The sequence below is a fragment of the Mobula birostris genome, chromosome 4 (assembly GCF_030028105.1).
Source record: "Mobula birostris isolate sMobBir1 chromosome 4, sMobBir1.hap1, whole genome shotgun sequence".
NCBI classification, from domain to species: domain Eukaryota; kingdom Metazoa; phylum Chordata; class Chondrichthyes; order Myliobatiformes; family Myliobatidae; genus Mobula; species Mobula birostris.
Window position 1 is genome coordinate 1,284,938 of NC_092373.1, and position 13,618 is coordinate 1,298,555.

Here is a 13,618-nt window from a genome sequence, read left to right on the forward strand (position 1 = left end):
ACCGCACGACCCAATTTACATCGGTGGTGTGCAAGTGGAACAGGTCAAAAGCTTTAAGTTCCTCGGGGTCAATATCACAGATGACCTGACTTGGTCCAACCAAGCAGAGTCCGCTGCCAAGAAGGTCCACCAGCACCTTTACTTCCTGAGGAAACTAAAGAAATTCGGCCTGTCCCCTAAAATCCTCACTAATTTTTATAGATGCACCGTAGAAAGCATTCTTCTAGGGTGCATCACAACCTGGTATGGAAGTTGTCCTGTCCAAGACCAGAAGAAGCTGCAGAAGATCGTGAACACAGTGCAGCGCATCACACAAATCAATCTTCTGCCCTTGGACTCACTTTACACCGCACGCTGTCGGAGCAGTGCTGCCAGGATAATCAAGGACATGACCCACCCAGCCAATACGCTTTTCGTCCCTCTTCCCTCCGGGAGAAGGCTCAGGAGCTTGAAGACTCGTACGGCCAGATTTGGGAACAGCTTCTTTCCAACTGTGATAAGACTGCTGAACGGATCCTGACCCGGATCTGGGCCGTACCCTCCAAATATCCAGACCTGCCTCTCGGTTTTTTTGCACTACCTTACTTTCCATTTTTCTATTTTCTATTTATGATTTATAACTTAAATTGTTAATATTTACCATCGATTTGTAATCCAGGGAGTGGGAAGCGCAGAATCAAATATCGCTGTGATGATTGTAAGTTCTAGTATCAATTGTTTGGTGACAATAAAGTATAAAGTATAAAACAGTCGATGTTTTGGGTCAAGAACTTTGAGTCCTTCTTGAAGGGTCTTGGCCCGAAAAGTCGACTGTGGATTCTTTTCTGCCTGGCCTGCTGAGTTCCCCTAGCACTGTGTGTATTGTCTTGCCGTTTGTTGTGCAGAGTGTTGTGGCCATGCAATGTTGGTGTCAATGCAGGCTGTCCCAGCACATCCTTAGGTCATGTTGTTATGTCACTGTGTGTTTCCATTTACATGAATCTAACCGGAATCGCCCTTGAGAAGGTGGCAGTGAGCGGCCGCAGTTCTTTGGTGAGGGTTTTCCCACAGTGCTGACAGGGAGAGGTCTGGCAGTTAGACCCAAGGATTAAGCAGAACCACGGATCAGGGATGCATTTCTAAATCAGAACAGTGTGTGACCTGGAGAATCCCAAAAGGAAAAAGGATTCATCAGCAGCTGATAGATGAAATGTAATTCAGCACTAAAGCAAAGGAAGCCAGAAGAATTTAACCTTGGCTTTGTGCCTTTAAGGTGAACCAAATGCAGAATGGGAGTTCAAGGTTCAAAGTAAAATTCATTATCAGAGTACATATGTGTCACCCCATACAACCCTGAGATTCTTCTTCTGTGGGCATACTTAGCAAATCTATAGATCAGTAACTGTAAACAGGATCTGTAAACTATAAACAAACTGTGCAAATGTAGATATACATAATAGGTATGGAATAACAAAATAGAAGAATCCTTAAGTGAGTGTAGTTATCTCCTTTTGTTCAAAACCCTGATGGTTGAGAGGTAATAACTGCTCCCGAACCTGGTGGTGTGAGTCCTGAGGCTCCTGTACCTTCACCCTGATGAGAGTGAAGAATAGGAGGAAAATCTTTCACAGAAATTGCTAAGATTAGGAGATGGAGGCAGAGTTAAGATGGCGCTAAATGGCAACTCCTTTGTTTGCATCTTCGGAAACAGCTCTATTTCCATCTTTAATATCTTTATTTTTCCCTTTCAGGGTTCTTTTGAAGATGCAAAGGTTGGGGGTGTTGAGGATAGTGTGGAGGGCTGTCAGAGGTTACAGCAGGACATTGATATGATGCAAAACTGGGCTGAAAAGAGACAGATGGAGTTCAACCCAGATAAGTGTGAGGTAGTTCATTTTGGTAGGTCAAATATGGCAGAGTATAGTATTAATGGTAAGGCTCTTGGCAGTGTGGAGAATCAGAGTGATCTTGAGGTCTGAGTCCATAGGACGCTCAAAGCAGCCGCGCAGGTTGACTCTGTGGTTAAGAAGGCATACGGTGTATTGGCCTTCGTCAACGGTTAGACTGAGTTCAGGAGCCGAGAGGTAACGTTAGAAACATAGAAAATCTACAATACAAGGCCTTACGGCCCACAAAGCTGTGCCGAACATGTCCTTACCTTAGAAATTACCTACAGTTACCCATAGCCCTCTATTTTTCTGAGCTCCATGTACCAGTCCAGGAATCTCTTAAAAGACCCGATCGTATCTGCCTCCACCACCGTCACCGGCAGCCCATTCCACACATTCACCACTCTCTGCATAAAAATCTTACCCCTGACATCTCCTCTGTACCTATGTCCAACCCTGGGAAAAAGCCTCTGACTATCCACACGATCAATGCCTCTCATCATCTTATACACCTCCAGCAGGTCACCTCTCATCCTCCATCGCTCCAAAGAGAAACGGCCGAGTTCGCAACCTGTTTTCATAAGGCATGCTCCCTAAACCAGGCAACATCCTTCTAAATCTCCTCTGCACCCTTTCTATGGTTTCCACATCCTTCCTGTAGTGAGGCGACCAGAACTGAGCACAGTACTCCAAGTGGGGTCTAACCAGGGTCCTATATAGCTGCAACATTACCTCTTGGCTCCTAAATTCAATTCCAGGATTAATGAAGGCCAATACACCGTATGCTTTCTTAACCACAGAGTCAACCTGCTCAGCTGCTTTGAGCGTCCTATGGACTCGGATACCAAGATCCCTCTGATCCTCCACACTGCCAAGAGTCTTACCATTAATACTATATTTTGCTACATCTATATAGGACCCAGGTCAGACCCTAGTACATGAGCTGGCTGGGTGGGATCCTTCACGATGTTACTGGCTCCTTTCTGAGATGCTACTGTTCTTAATGGGGGTGGGAGTTAGCTAGTCTGCATAAATTCCATCTGCCACTCTCTGGCCTCTCACACAAAGCCAATGTATAACACAATTTGTTGCCTTGTAGTGAATGCCCAGCCACCAAAATTTCTTAACCAGCCTCCAATGCCAGACCTTATCAAATGCCATCCGAAAGTACATACAGGCAAAACCCACTGCATTCCCTTCAAACACCTTCCTGGTAACTTCCCCAAAACAACACTCACCACTCTCCATCTACACCGAAACACACCATCCCCACCCCGACACGCAGACGCACCATCCCCACCCCGACACGCAGACGCACCGTCCACATCCCGATGCTCAGACACACACACCGTCCCCACCCCGACACACAGACGCACCATCCCCACCTCGACACGCAGACGCACCGTCCACATCCCGACGCTCAGACACACCGTCCCCACCGGTGTAGCGGTGTAGGGGTGAGGTGTAAGGGTGAGGTGTAGGGGTTTGTTGGGGTGGGGGTGGTGAGATGTAGGGGTTTGTTGGTGTGAGGTGTAGGGTTTGGGGGGGTCAGGTGTAGGGGTTTGTTGGGGTGAGGTGTAGGGGTTGGGGGGTGAGGTGTAGGGGTTGGGGGGTGAGGTGTGGGGGTGGTGAGATGTATGGTTTGGGGGGGTGAGGTGCAGGGGTTGGGGGGTGAGATGTATGGTTTGGGGGGGTGAGGTGTAGGGGTTGGGGGGTGAGGTGTGGGGGTTGGGGGGGGTGAGGTGTGGGGGTTGGGGGGGGTGAGGTGTGGGGGTTGGGGGGGTGAGGTGTAGGGGTTGGGTGGGTGAGGTGTAGGTGGTGGTGGGGGTGTGGTGAGGTGTTTGAGGTCTTTTCGGTCTTTTCTGCAGCCAGCTTTGTGCTCTATTTATTGATGTGGAGATGCCATGTGGTCTGCCCCTTACAGCTCACAGAGGCTTCCCACCCAGAAACGGTCCAATTTCATGGTGACCCAATGATGGAACAGTTTGGAATGACCGATTCAGCTGCTGCCTGTTACGTCTTTGCTCTGTGGGAGGGAAGCCACACACACAGGAAGGAACGTCCCAACTTGCTTGCAGAGGACACCGGAATTCAACTCCAAAGTCGGAGGCTGCGAGAAGTAATTGTGTCACGTTAACCGTGAAGCATCCCAAGTCTGAGATAGACGAAGGTGCCTGTGACGCTTTTGAAGGCACGGTCACTTTTCGAGCCTGGCGTCCGCAGTCGGCAGCCAGCCAACACCCACCATTGCCCTCCTTCCTCAGTATGAGTCCCTTCTCCAGTTTGCAGTTCGGGGAACAACACTCACCCTTCACCCCAGCACAGGGGTGTTGGAGACAAAGGCCTGAGCATTGTTGAGGCTCCCTACCACCCATCCCACAATCTCTTTGACCCTCCACTGTCAGGAAGGAAGTACAGGAACAGAAGCACTAGGACTGTCAGTGAGCTGTTCCCTGTGCTTCACACTGCATGTAAATGCATTATAAACTACATTTTATTCACATATTATTGGTAATATCTTGTTCTATGTGCTTTGAGGGTGCACCGTGGTCTGGAAGAACACTGCTTCATTTGCTTGCCTTTCAGTACAGTCAAATGACAATACATATAAACTAGAAGTCCACCCCCTCCCCCTGCAGTTTGCAGAGTCAGGAAACACCCCCTCGTCACCAAACTCCACACAAATGTCAGGAAGTGAGATGTTTGTTTTTCTGAAATGATAACCACATGTGCTTTTTGTGCTGTGGGCAATGTTTCCTATAGTGGGGAGTCTACGACCAGAGGGCACAGTTTCAATAAAGGGACATGCATTTCAAACAGAGATGAGGTGGAATTTCTTTAGCCAGAGGGTGCAGAGTCTGTGGAACACATTGCCAAAGGCAGTCATTGGGTTTATTTAAAGCAGAGGTTGATAGGTTCCAAACTGATCAGGGTGTCAAAGGTTACAGGGAGAAGGCAGAAGAATGGGGTTGAGAACGATAACAAATCAGTTCTAATGGAATGGTGGAGCAGACTCAATGGGCTGAATGGCCTCAAGCTGCTCTTGTGTCTTATGGCCACTGGCATGAAATGCTGCATTAAGATTAAGCTGGAGCCAGAGCCAATTGGGCTCTACTACTATTTTTTCATTGTGATGTTTTTCTGAAATCATAACCATGCATGCTATTTGTGCCGTGCACACTGTTGGTCGTGGGTTTTGCACCTTGGCTCTGCAGAAACACTGCTTCATGTGATTGTTTTCATGTGTGGCTCCCTGCTAATTAAACTTGAAATAAACTGATTTGTAACAACCCCCAGAGTTTCCCCAGTGACGAGATAATGACTGACACAGGCCACAGGGTGATATATTCATTTATTACATTCTCATGGCAATATTGTACAGTTTATGATAAAAATTCTCTTTAAAATTTTTGCCCATTTATTTCAACCCAACCTTGCTCACAGAGCTCTCGTCAGTGACCTGGTGACTCAAGGTAGGGGCAGGGGTCAGGTGACTGGAGGGGCTGGTGTGGAATGGGGCGGGGGGAGAGGGGAGAGGTCACCGAGCCAGTGAAAGGGGAAAAGGGGTAGTAGACGCGAGAGAGCCAATGCTGGCTCAGTAAAGGCACGATGAACACTGTTTCATAGACAAGACAGGGACAGAAAAAGTCCAACAGCATCCAGGGAAAATGTAAACCTTACTTTTCAAAAGCAGCAGAGAAGAATACTTCAAAAAGCGCATACAGTGGATTCCAGTTAATGGGGGTCATCGGTAAATTGAGGCAGCATTTTTTTGGGGGACAATTCTTAAAACAAAAACTAATCAACAAAACAGCAGGATTCCGTTATTTTATTTGGGACACAATGCTGCTTAATTTGGGCAGGAGACTGTTGCCAGGCAGTTTCTAGTGTCATTTGTGCGCTCTTGTTAGACACCACCACTGTGCTTGGAGCAATCAGTATTTAAAATCATGTCTGATGCGTGTTCGTGTTCCAAAGCAGCGATTTTTGTCACTGATAGTTGGTGAGAAATAAGCAGTAAGACAATTCAGAACTGTTTCGCTCACTGAGGTTTCAAACATTCAGGCTAGAAGGTGCCAGGAAGAGCTGGGAGTGAAAATGAAACAAGTTCACTACTTCAACAAGTTAGAAACTACAAAGAATTAAGGTAACGACGATCATCTTGAATGTTATAATGAAAATGAAGATGTGGAGGATGCAATCATTAATAGCATCGTATGAAGTCAGTTCGTAATTGGGCCAAAATGTAATGGTCCCGATGTGTCCTAATTAACTGGAATCCACTGCATATCATTTCACAATAGACAAAATATTTTAAGTGCTCTAAGCTCCAGAGGTGTTCAGACAGTGCTCTGCCCAGCAGACAGTCTGCTCGATGTACCATTCACTAACTGCCATAGCTACAACTTTGGTTAAAAATACGACTAAACCTTCCCAATTCTTATATTGCACAACTCTGTTGCGCCTTATACAAGGAAAAATATATATTTATCTATTCATACATTCCTTTAGATTTTGGGCAGAGATGCATATTTTTAAAAGCAAAACATCCAAATTTCTATTAACAAGAAATAATTGCAAGCACTTTTCACAAAGCTTCAAACCCGTTATACTTCAACTGGCCAATACCTGCTGTGAGATTGACCACATGGAAACTGGCAACTACAAACCCTTGAAGAATTCCGCCACCTCAGAGAGTGAGTGCGGAGCCGGTGATTAACGTGCCCGACAGGGGTCACTCTGGCACTCAGGAGGGACCTGATATTGCATCTTGGTGTTGGTGATGGCTCCGTGCTTCTGTCGCAGGTGGAGACGCAGTTGGCTTTTGTGGCGGAAATGCAGATTACATTTCTCACACTGCGGAGAGACAGCACACACTGAGGCTGGTGGTCACCCCTCTCCAAACAGCCCCACCCCAGGCTGGCTTGGCTCGTACCGGGCTACAAGTTAAGAGGGACCCTTTGCCCTCACATGTTTAAGGGTAAATGTCCTGATGAAAGGTCTCATCCCAAAATGCTGACTGTTTATTCAATTCCATAAATGCTGCCTGACCCGAGTTGTGCATTTCAAAGGATTAAATATTCCCTTTATGTAAACATACATCGATACATAGTGAAATGTCATTTGTGTCTGCAACCAGCACAGTCTGAGAACTGCTGGGGACAGCCTGCAAATATCCGTCACCAACAACTCACTAACCCCAGCCTGCTTGCCTTTGGAATGTGGCAGGAATCCGGAGCACCTGGAGAAACCCGCAGGGTCACGAGGAGAACATACCGTAGAAACCCCTCACAGACACCAGTGCGAATTGAACCCTGATTTTAGAGCCAGCATTACAAATCACGGTGCGCCCCACACGCCACTGTCCTCAAGGGACCCTGCTCCCAAACCACACGCCCACCCGTCAACAGGCACAACCAGGGGCTGGATGGTTTGGAACCAACACCAGCCCAAGCATTGGGACAGCCTGGCGACCCCAATGTCAGGCTGCGGGTACAAGGAATCTGAAACAGGCTTCGAGACCCAGGCGCCAGGGCGAAGACCAGCCTTGCACCTCCCAATGCCCAGAGGACTCAAGACCAGCTACTCTGCACACTCACATGGTACGGCTTCTCTCCCGTGTGGATCCGAAGGTGACTCTTCAACGTCTGTAGGTGCCGGAATCGCGTACCACAGATCTCGCACGGATATGGCTTCTCACCAGTATGGATCAACACGTGGGCACGGAGGTGAGCTACCTGCGGGGTGGGGAGACAGAACAGAAGGGGAGATAGTCAGTCTATTCGCACGGAATTCTTCAAATATCAAGTCACTAACTGTGTGCTCGCTCAAGACTCAATATTGGTCTAAATTCTTCAGAACTCTAAAGATACAGGAAAGCTTCCCTTGAATCCCTGATTCCTGGGATGGCAGGACTTTCATATGATAAAAGACTGGATTGGCTAGGCTTATACTTGTTGGAATTTAGAAGATTGAGAGGGGATCTTATTGAAACATATAAAATCCTAAAGGGATTGGACAGGCTAGATGCAGGAAGATTGTTCCCGATGTTGGGGAAGTCCAGAACGAGGGGTCACAGTTTGAGGATAAAGGGGAAGCCTTTTAGGACCGAGATTAGGAAAAACTTCTTCACACAGAGAGTGGTGAATCTGTGGAATTCTCTGCCACAGGAAACAGTTGAGGCCAGTTCATTGGCTATATTTAAGAGGGAGTTAGATATGGCCCTTGTGGCTATGGGGGTCAGGGGGTATGGAGGGAAAGCTGGTACAGGGTTCTGAGTTGGATGATCAGCCATGATCATACTGAATGATGGTGCAGGCTCGAAGGGCCAAATGGCCTACTCCTGCACCTATTTTCTATGTTTCAAATGAGAAAGTCAAATTTACTGCTTTATTTAGAGGGAGACAAAACAGGAAACTACCATCATGGCTCTCATGGGAGAAAGGTGTCAGCACAGCCTACTGCACTCCCTGTTCATGAATGGAAGCTGCTGGGTGGGCTAGATCTTCCAGAAGAGATTTGATAAGGTGCCACATTGTAATAACTTCCCATGTTAGCTAACACTTTGAGGGGACTAGAATACAAAAGCAAAAATGCAACGTCGAGGGTTTAAGGAATTGGTCAGAAATCTAAGAGTTGATGCATGAGGAGCATTTGATGGCTCTGGGCCTGTATTCACTGGAGTTTAGAAGAATGAGGGGGGATCTCACTGAAACCTATTGAATATTGAAAGTCCTAGATTGAGTGGCAATGCAGAGGATGTTTTCTATAGTGGGAGAGTCTAAGTTAGCACCAGAGGGCACAGCCTCAGACCATTCGCTTTACGACACCTCGCAGTTACAAAAGACCTACATTCGTTTCCTGTTTTCGCTAACAGAAGGTGTTTTCACTATTACGAAAAAAGGCAGCGCACGCCCGAACAGCCAAGCTCCTTCCCCGGAACTGCATTCTAGCTGGCATTGCTTAAGCACGTGCTTTACCTCGACTTATTTTGTGTATCCGTTAGCAAGGTGAGTTCTAAGGTATCGGAAAAGACTAAAAGAGCTCGTAAGGGTGTTACACTTAGCGTAAAACTAGACATAATTAAGTGTTTCGATCGTGGTGAACTAAGTAAGGACATTGTCCATGCGTTGAACTTGCCTGCATCCACCATTCGCACTATTTATACGCAGAGAGGAAGCTGCCGATGTTACTGTTGGTTCTGCTCGTAGCAAAGTGGTCTCTCTTAGTCGGCATCCAATAATGGATAAAAAGGGAAGTCTATTGCTTGAGTGGATTGATGGGTGTACAAAGCGTGGTGTTCTGGTAAGTTTTCTTATACTTAAGGAGAAATCAGTCAGTCTTTTTAATAAGCTGAAACAGAAAGCACTGGACGATGGTGATGAAAGAGTTGCGAAAGTGGAATTTAAAGGTAGTCATGGGTGGTTTGATCGGTTTCTGAGGCGAGGGCAGCTTCATAGTTTAAGCAGTGGTTCCCAACCTCCGGGCCGCGGACTGATACCAGACTGCGAAGAATACAGCGGTAGCCGGGACGCACCCAGCACGTCTTTAAGAAAAAAGCTGAAATAAACAAGCTAATTAATTAGGTGCCACCCGGCACGTAAATGTCGGCCCAGGTCAGAGGCGATTGCCAATTGCGTCAGGTGGTTATTTGTATAAGCAAGTGTTTAACTGTGACAAAACTGCAATTTATTGGCAGTCTTCCCAATTCGTGAAACTACACTGTACATACATTATTTCTACTTTATATAGGCTGTGTATTTTTGTGTGTTATTTGGTATGATTTAGCAGCTTCAAAACTTAAAGGTTACTGGAGAGAGTTTCTGCCGAGAGCGCTTCCGCAAGATTTTCGCTGCACTGGACAGTGCTGCAGAAAAGTATTTCTACTTTATATAGGCTGTGTATTTATATCATTCCTGCTTTTACTATATGTTACTGTTATTTTAGGTTATGTGTTATTTGGCATGATTTGGTAGGTTATTTTTGGGTCTGGGACAGCTCAAAAATTTTTACCGTATTAATAAATGGTAATTGCTTATTAACTTTACGACATTCTGGCTTACGAACTGTTTCATAGGAACGCTCTATCTTCGGATAGCAGGGGAAACCTGTATAGGGATGTCCATTTAGAACAGATTAGGAACGATTAGAGGGACAATAATCAGCCATGATGGAACGGCAGAGCAGACTCGCTGGGCCAAATGGCCTCATTTAGATCCATTGTCCAATGGCCTTATTATCAAAAGCTGGGATTAACTGAAGAGGGGGAAAGAGATTGCGGGAGGAGTGTGACGTGAGGCAGTGAATTATTGGGTGGCGTAACTTTGGTGGTGACCAGTGATGCGCAAAGGCACTGGAGTTGCTAAATTTGCCTCTACAAAGATCAGAGGAAGTTGTTAGATTAGACTATAATTGTTATTTTCTTTGCTGTTTAACACAAGACCATAAGGCATAGGAGCAGAATTAGGCCATCTGGCCCATCAAGTCTGCTCTGCCATTCAATCATGGCCGATCCTTTTTCTATCTCCTCCTCAACCCCAGTTCCCGGCCTTCTCCCCGTAACCTTTGATGCCATGTCCAATCAAGAACCTATCAATCTCTGCCTTAAATACACCCAATGACCTGACCTCCACAGCTGCCTGAGGTAACTAATTCCACAAATTCACCCTTTGGCTAAAGAAATTTCTCCACATTTGTTTTGAAAGGGCACCCCTCTATTCTGAGGCTGTGTCCTCTTGTCCTAGACTCCCCCACCATGGGAAACATCCTTTCCACATTTACTCTGTCTAGGTCTCTCAACATTCGAAAGATTTCAATGAGATCCCACCCCCCCCCCCCCAACGTTCTGAATTCCAGCAAGTACAGACCCAGAGCCATCAAACGTTCCTCGTATGATGCACCTTTCAAACCTTTCCTTTGTTTACTGGTAAATTTTGTAATTTATTTATTGAGAGATACAGTGCAGAGCAGGCCTTACTGCCCAGCAACCCACATTAACCCTGGCCTAATCACAGGGTAATTTACAATCACCAATTAACCTACTAACCAGTCGGTCTTTGGACTGTGCAAAGAAACTGTAGCACCTGGAGCAAACCCTCACACTCCACTGGGAGGATGAACAGACTCCTCACCAATGACTTCAGAACTCAACTGCAAATCTGACATCCTCAGCTGTAATACCATCGCGCTAACCACTACGCTACTGTGGTGCCCACCACTTACACACATGTAACAGTTTAGTATGTTTCCTAGTGGTCACAGTATGTATATGCAGTTGTTCAGTGGGCCCCTTTGGTGGTTACAGTTCCTTGTAACATTCTGGAAAGCTCTGGAAGCTTCTCTCATGCTACATTATTTGAATATGATTGGTTGAAGGGAATGTTTCTTATCTACAGGTATAAAAGGAGCTGATCTAATGACATCACATCTTTTTGCTTCTCTCTTCCCTGCTGCGAGCCTCTGTCTCTGCTGGTTTTCAATTCTTTCTTTAAAACAATCGTGAGGCAGCAAGTTTTGCGCCACTTTCCCAACTTCTGAAAGAACCTTGCATTAAAAACACCAGAATCCAACAAAGCTGAGATGTGAAGAGGTTGCAGGGGGCAAAGTATAGATGACAAAGGAAAGATACAAGATATACCTTTCCTACCTACAGGAAAGATATGAATAAGATTGAAAGTGCAGAGAAATCTTGCAGTATGCTGCCGGGATTTGAGGACCCGGGTGAAAGAAAAGTGTTGAACAGGGTAGGTCTTTATTCCCTGGAGTGTAGAAGATTTGACAGAGGTATGAGAGGTATAGATAGGGGAAATGCAAGCTGGCTTTTTCCACTGAGGTTGGGAGCCTGATCACAGATGTCCAGATTCTGGTGTGTTTTGGGCTCCTGAAGGGAAAGAGACCAGTTACAGGCAGGCTTTCCGGTCTGGAGGGAAGGGATCAACAATTCCATTATCGGCTGGAACCAGCTCCCTGGTGTCAAACAATCAGCTCAGGACAGTCAGGCCACGGCCGACCCTCACGGGGTGGGGATATTTGGAACCCTCAGTCAGGATAGCAGAGTGGCATCTGTGGCAAGCGGAACAGATCACCCACCTGCACAAAGCGTGCCCCGCACGTCTCGCACTTGTACGGCTTCTCCCCAGAGTGGATGCGGGTGTGGGTCTTCAAGTTGGCCGGCCGGTTGAACTGGGCTCCACAGATGTTGCAACGATATGGCTTCTCACCTGTGGGTGCAGAGTAGGAGGGCAGGGTGAGGAAATGTGGGCAATTCGTGCAGGGAGCCTCTATGTCAGCTTCCCAATCCCCCAGTACTGAAACGGCATTCCCTCTTCCCTGACACTGTCGTACTCTATTCCAATGCCCTCACTGAAGACAGAGACCCAAATACCCACTCCCTCTCCCCTTACCATCACTCCTTCACCTATGCCCACGGTTGCTGCCACAACCCCCTCTGTCCATAAGGCACAACAGCAGGATTAGGCCATTCAGCCCATCACATCTGCTCTGCCATTCCATCATGGCTAACTTATTGTCCCTCTCAACTCCATTCTCCCTGTAACCTTTGACACCCTGACTAATCAAGAACCCATCAACCTCCACTTTAAATATACCCAATGACTTGGCCTCCACAGACACCTGTGGCAATGAATTCCACAGATTCACCACCCTCTGGCTGAAGAAATTCCACCTCATCTGTTCTAAATGGGCACCCCTCTATTCTGAGGCTGTGCCAGACTCCCCCACACCAGGAAACATCTTCTCCATGTCCACTCTGAGCCTTTCAATATTCAGTAGGTTTCAATGAGATCCCCCCTCATCCTAAACTCCAGTGAGTACAGGCCCAGAGCCATCCAACACTCCTCATATGTTAACCCTTTCATTGCCAGAATCTTTATGAACCCCCTCCCACCCTTCCCCTTCCCCCTCCCCACCTGTGTGGACGGTCCTGTGGCTGGCCAGGTTACCCTTGAAGCGGAAGGCCGCCTGACAGCGGTCACACCGGTACGGTTTGTCACTGTGGGACTGCAAGAGGTGGCGCTTCAGGGCTGCGTCCTCTGGGAACCTAGAGTCACACTCACAACATGGGAACGAGCCAGCATCTGCAGGAGAGCATCAGGTCACAGTGGGAACATAATTAGACCATTGGGCCCATCAAGTCTGCTCTGCCATTCCATCATGGCCGATTTATTACCCCCTCCGAACCCCATTCTCCCATCTTCTTGCCATACCCTTTAACATCCTAATCACGAACCTATAATGTCTGCTTTAAATACACCTAATGACTTGGCCTCAACAGCCATCTGTGGCAATGAATTCCAGATTCACCACTCTCCAGCTAAAGAAATTCCTCATATGTGTTCTAAATTAATGTCCCCTCAATTCTGAGGCTGTGCCCTCTGATCCTAAACTCCCCCACTACAGGGAACATCCTCTCCACATCCACTCCATCTTGGGAGTCACTTTCAAGGACCTTTTATCTCATGCTCTCAATATTTCTTTTCTTTATTTTTGTACTTGCAGTTTGTCATCTTTTACACATTGGTTGTTTGACCATCCTGTTGTATGCGGTCTTTCATTGATTCTATTATATTTCTGACTATTGACTGCCATTGCCTGCAACCAGACAGTGGTGACAAAGTACAACGCTGTGCAAATGTCTAGGGCACAGGCAAAAAAAAGTCTATAAAGTGAAGATGCTTTCAAAAGTGATGAAATGTTTCTAAACATCAAAATAATTACTACAGAGCAGTAAA

General features: G+C 46.8%; 1 protein-coding gene across 3 annotated transcripts in view; it reads right to left on the reverse strand.

Moving 5' to 3' along the window:
• Positions 1-5,207: 5,207 nt before the first annotated feature.
• The window catches only part of LOC140196125 (B-cell lymphoma 6 protein-like), a 34,433-nt gene continuing 26,022 nt past the window's right edge, over positions 5,208-13,618 (reverse strand). For all 3 annotated transcript variants that reach the window (XM_072254848.1, XM_072254849.1, XM_072254850.1), the window contains exons 7-10: positions 12,797-12,964; positions 11,958-12,088; positions 7,469-7,606; positions 5,208-6,725 (exon numbers count right to left, since the gene is read on the reverse strand). In XM_072254848.1, the coding sequence (XP_072110949.1) occupies positions 6,585-6,725; positions 7,469-7,606; positions 11,958-12,088; positions 12,797-12,964 (578 nt within the window). In that variant the 3' untranslated portion in view covers positions 5,208-6,584. The remainder of the gene's footprint in view (positions 6,726-7,468; positions 7,607-11,957; positions 12,089-12,796; positions 12,965-13,618) is intronic.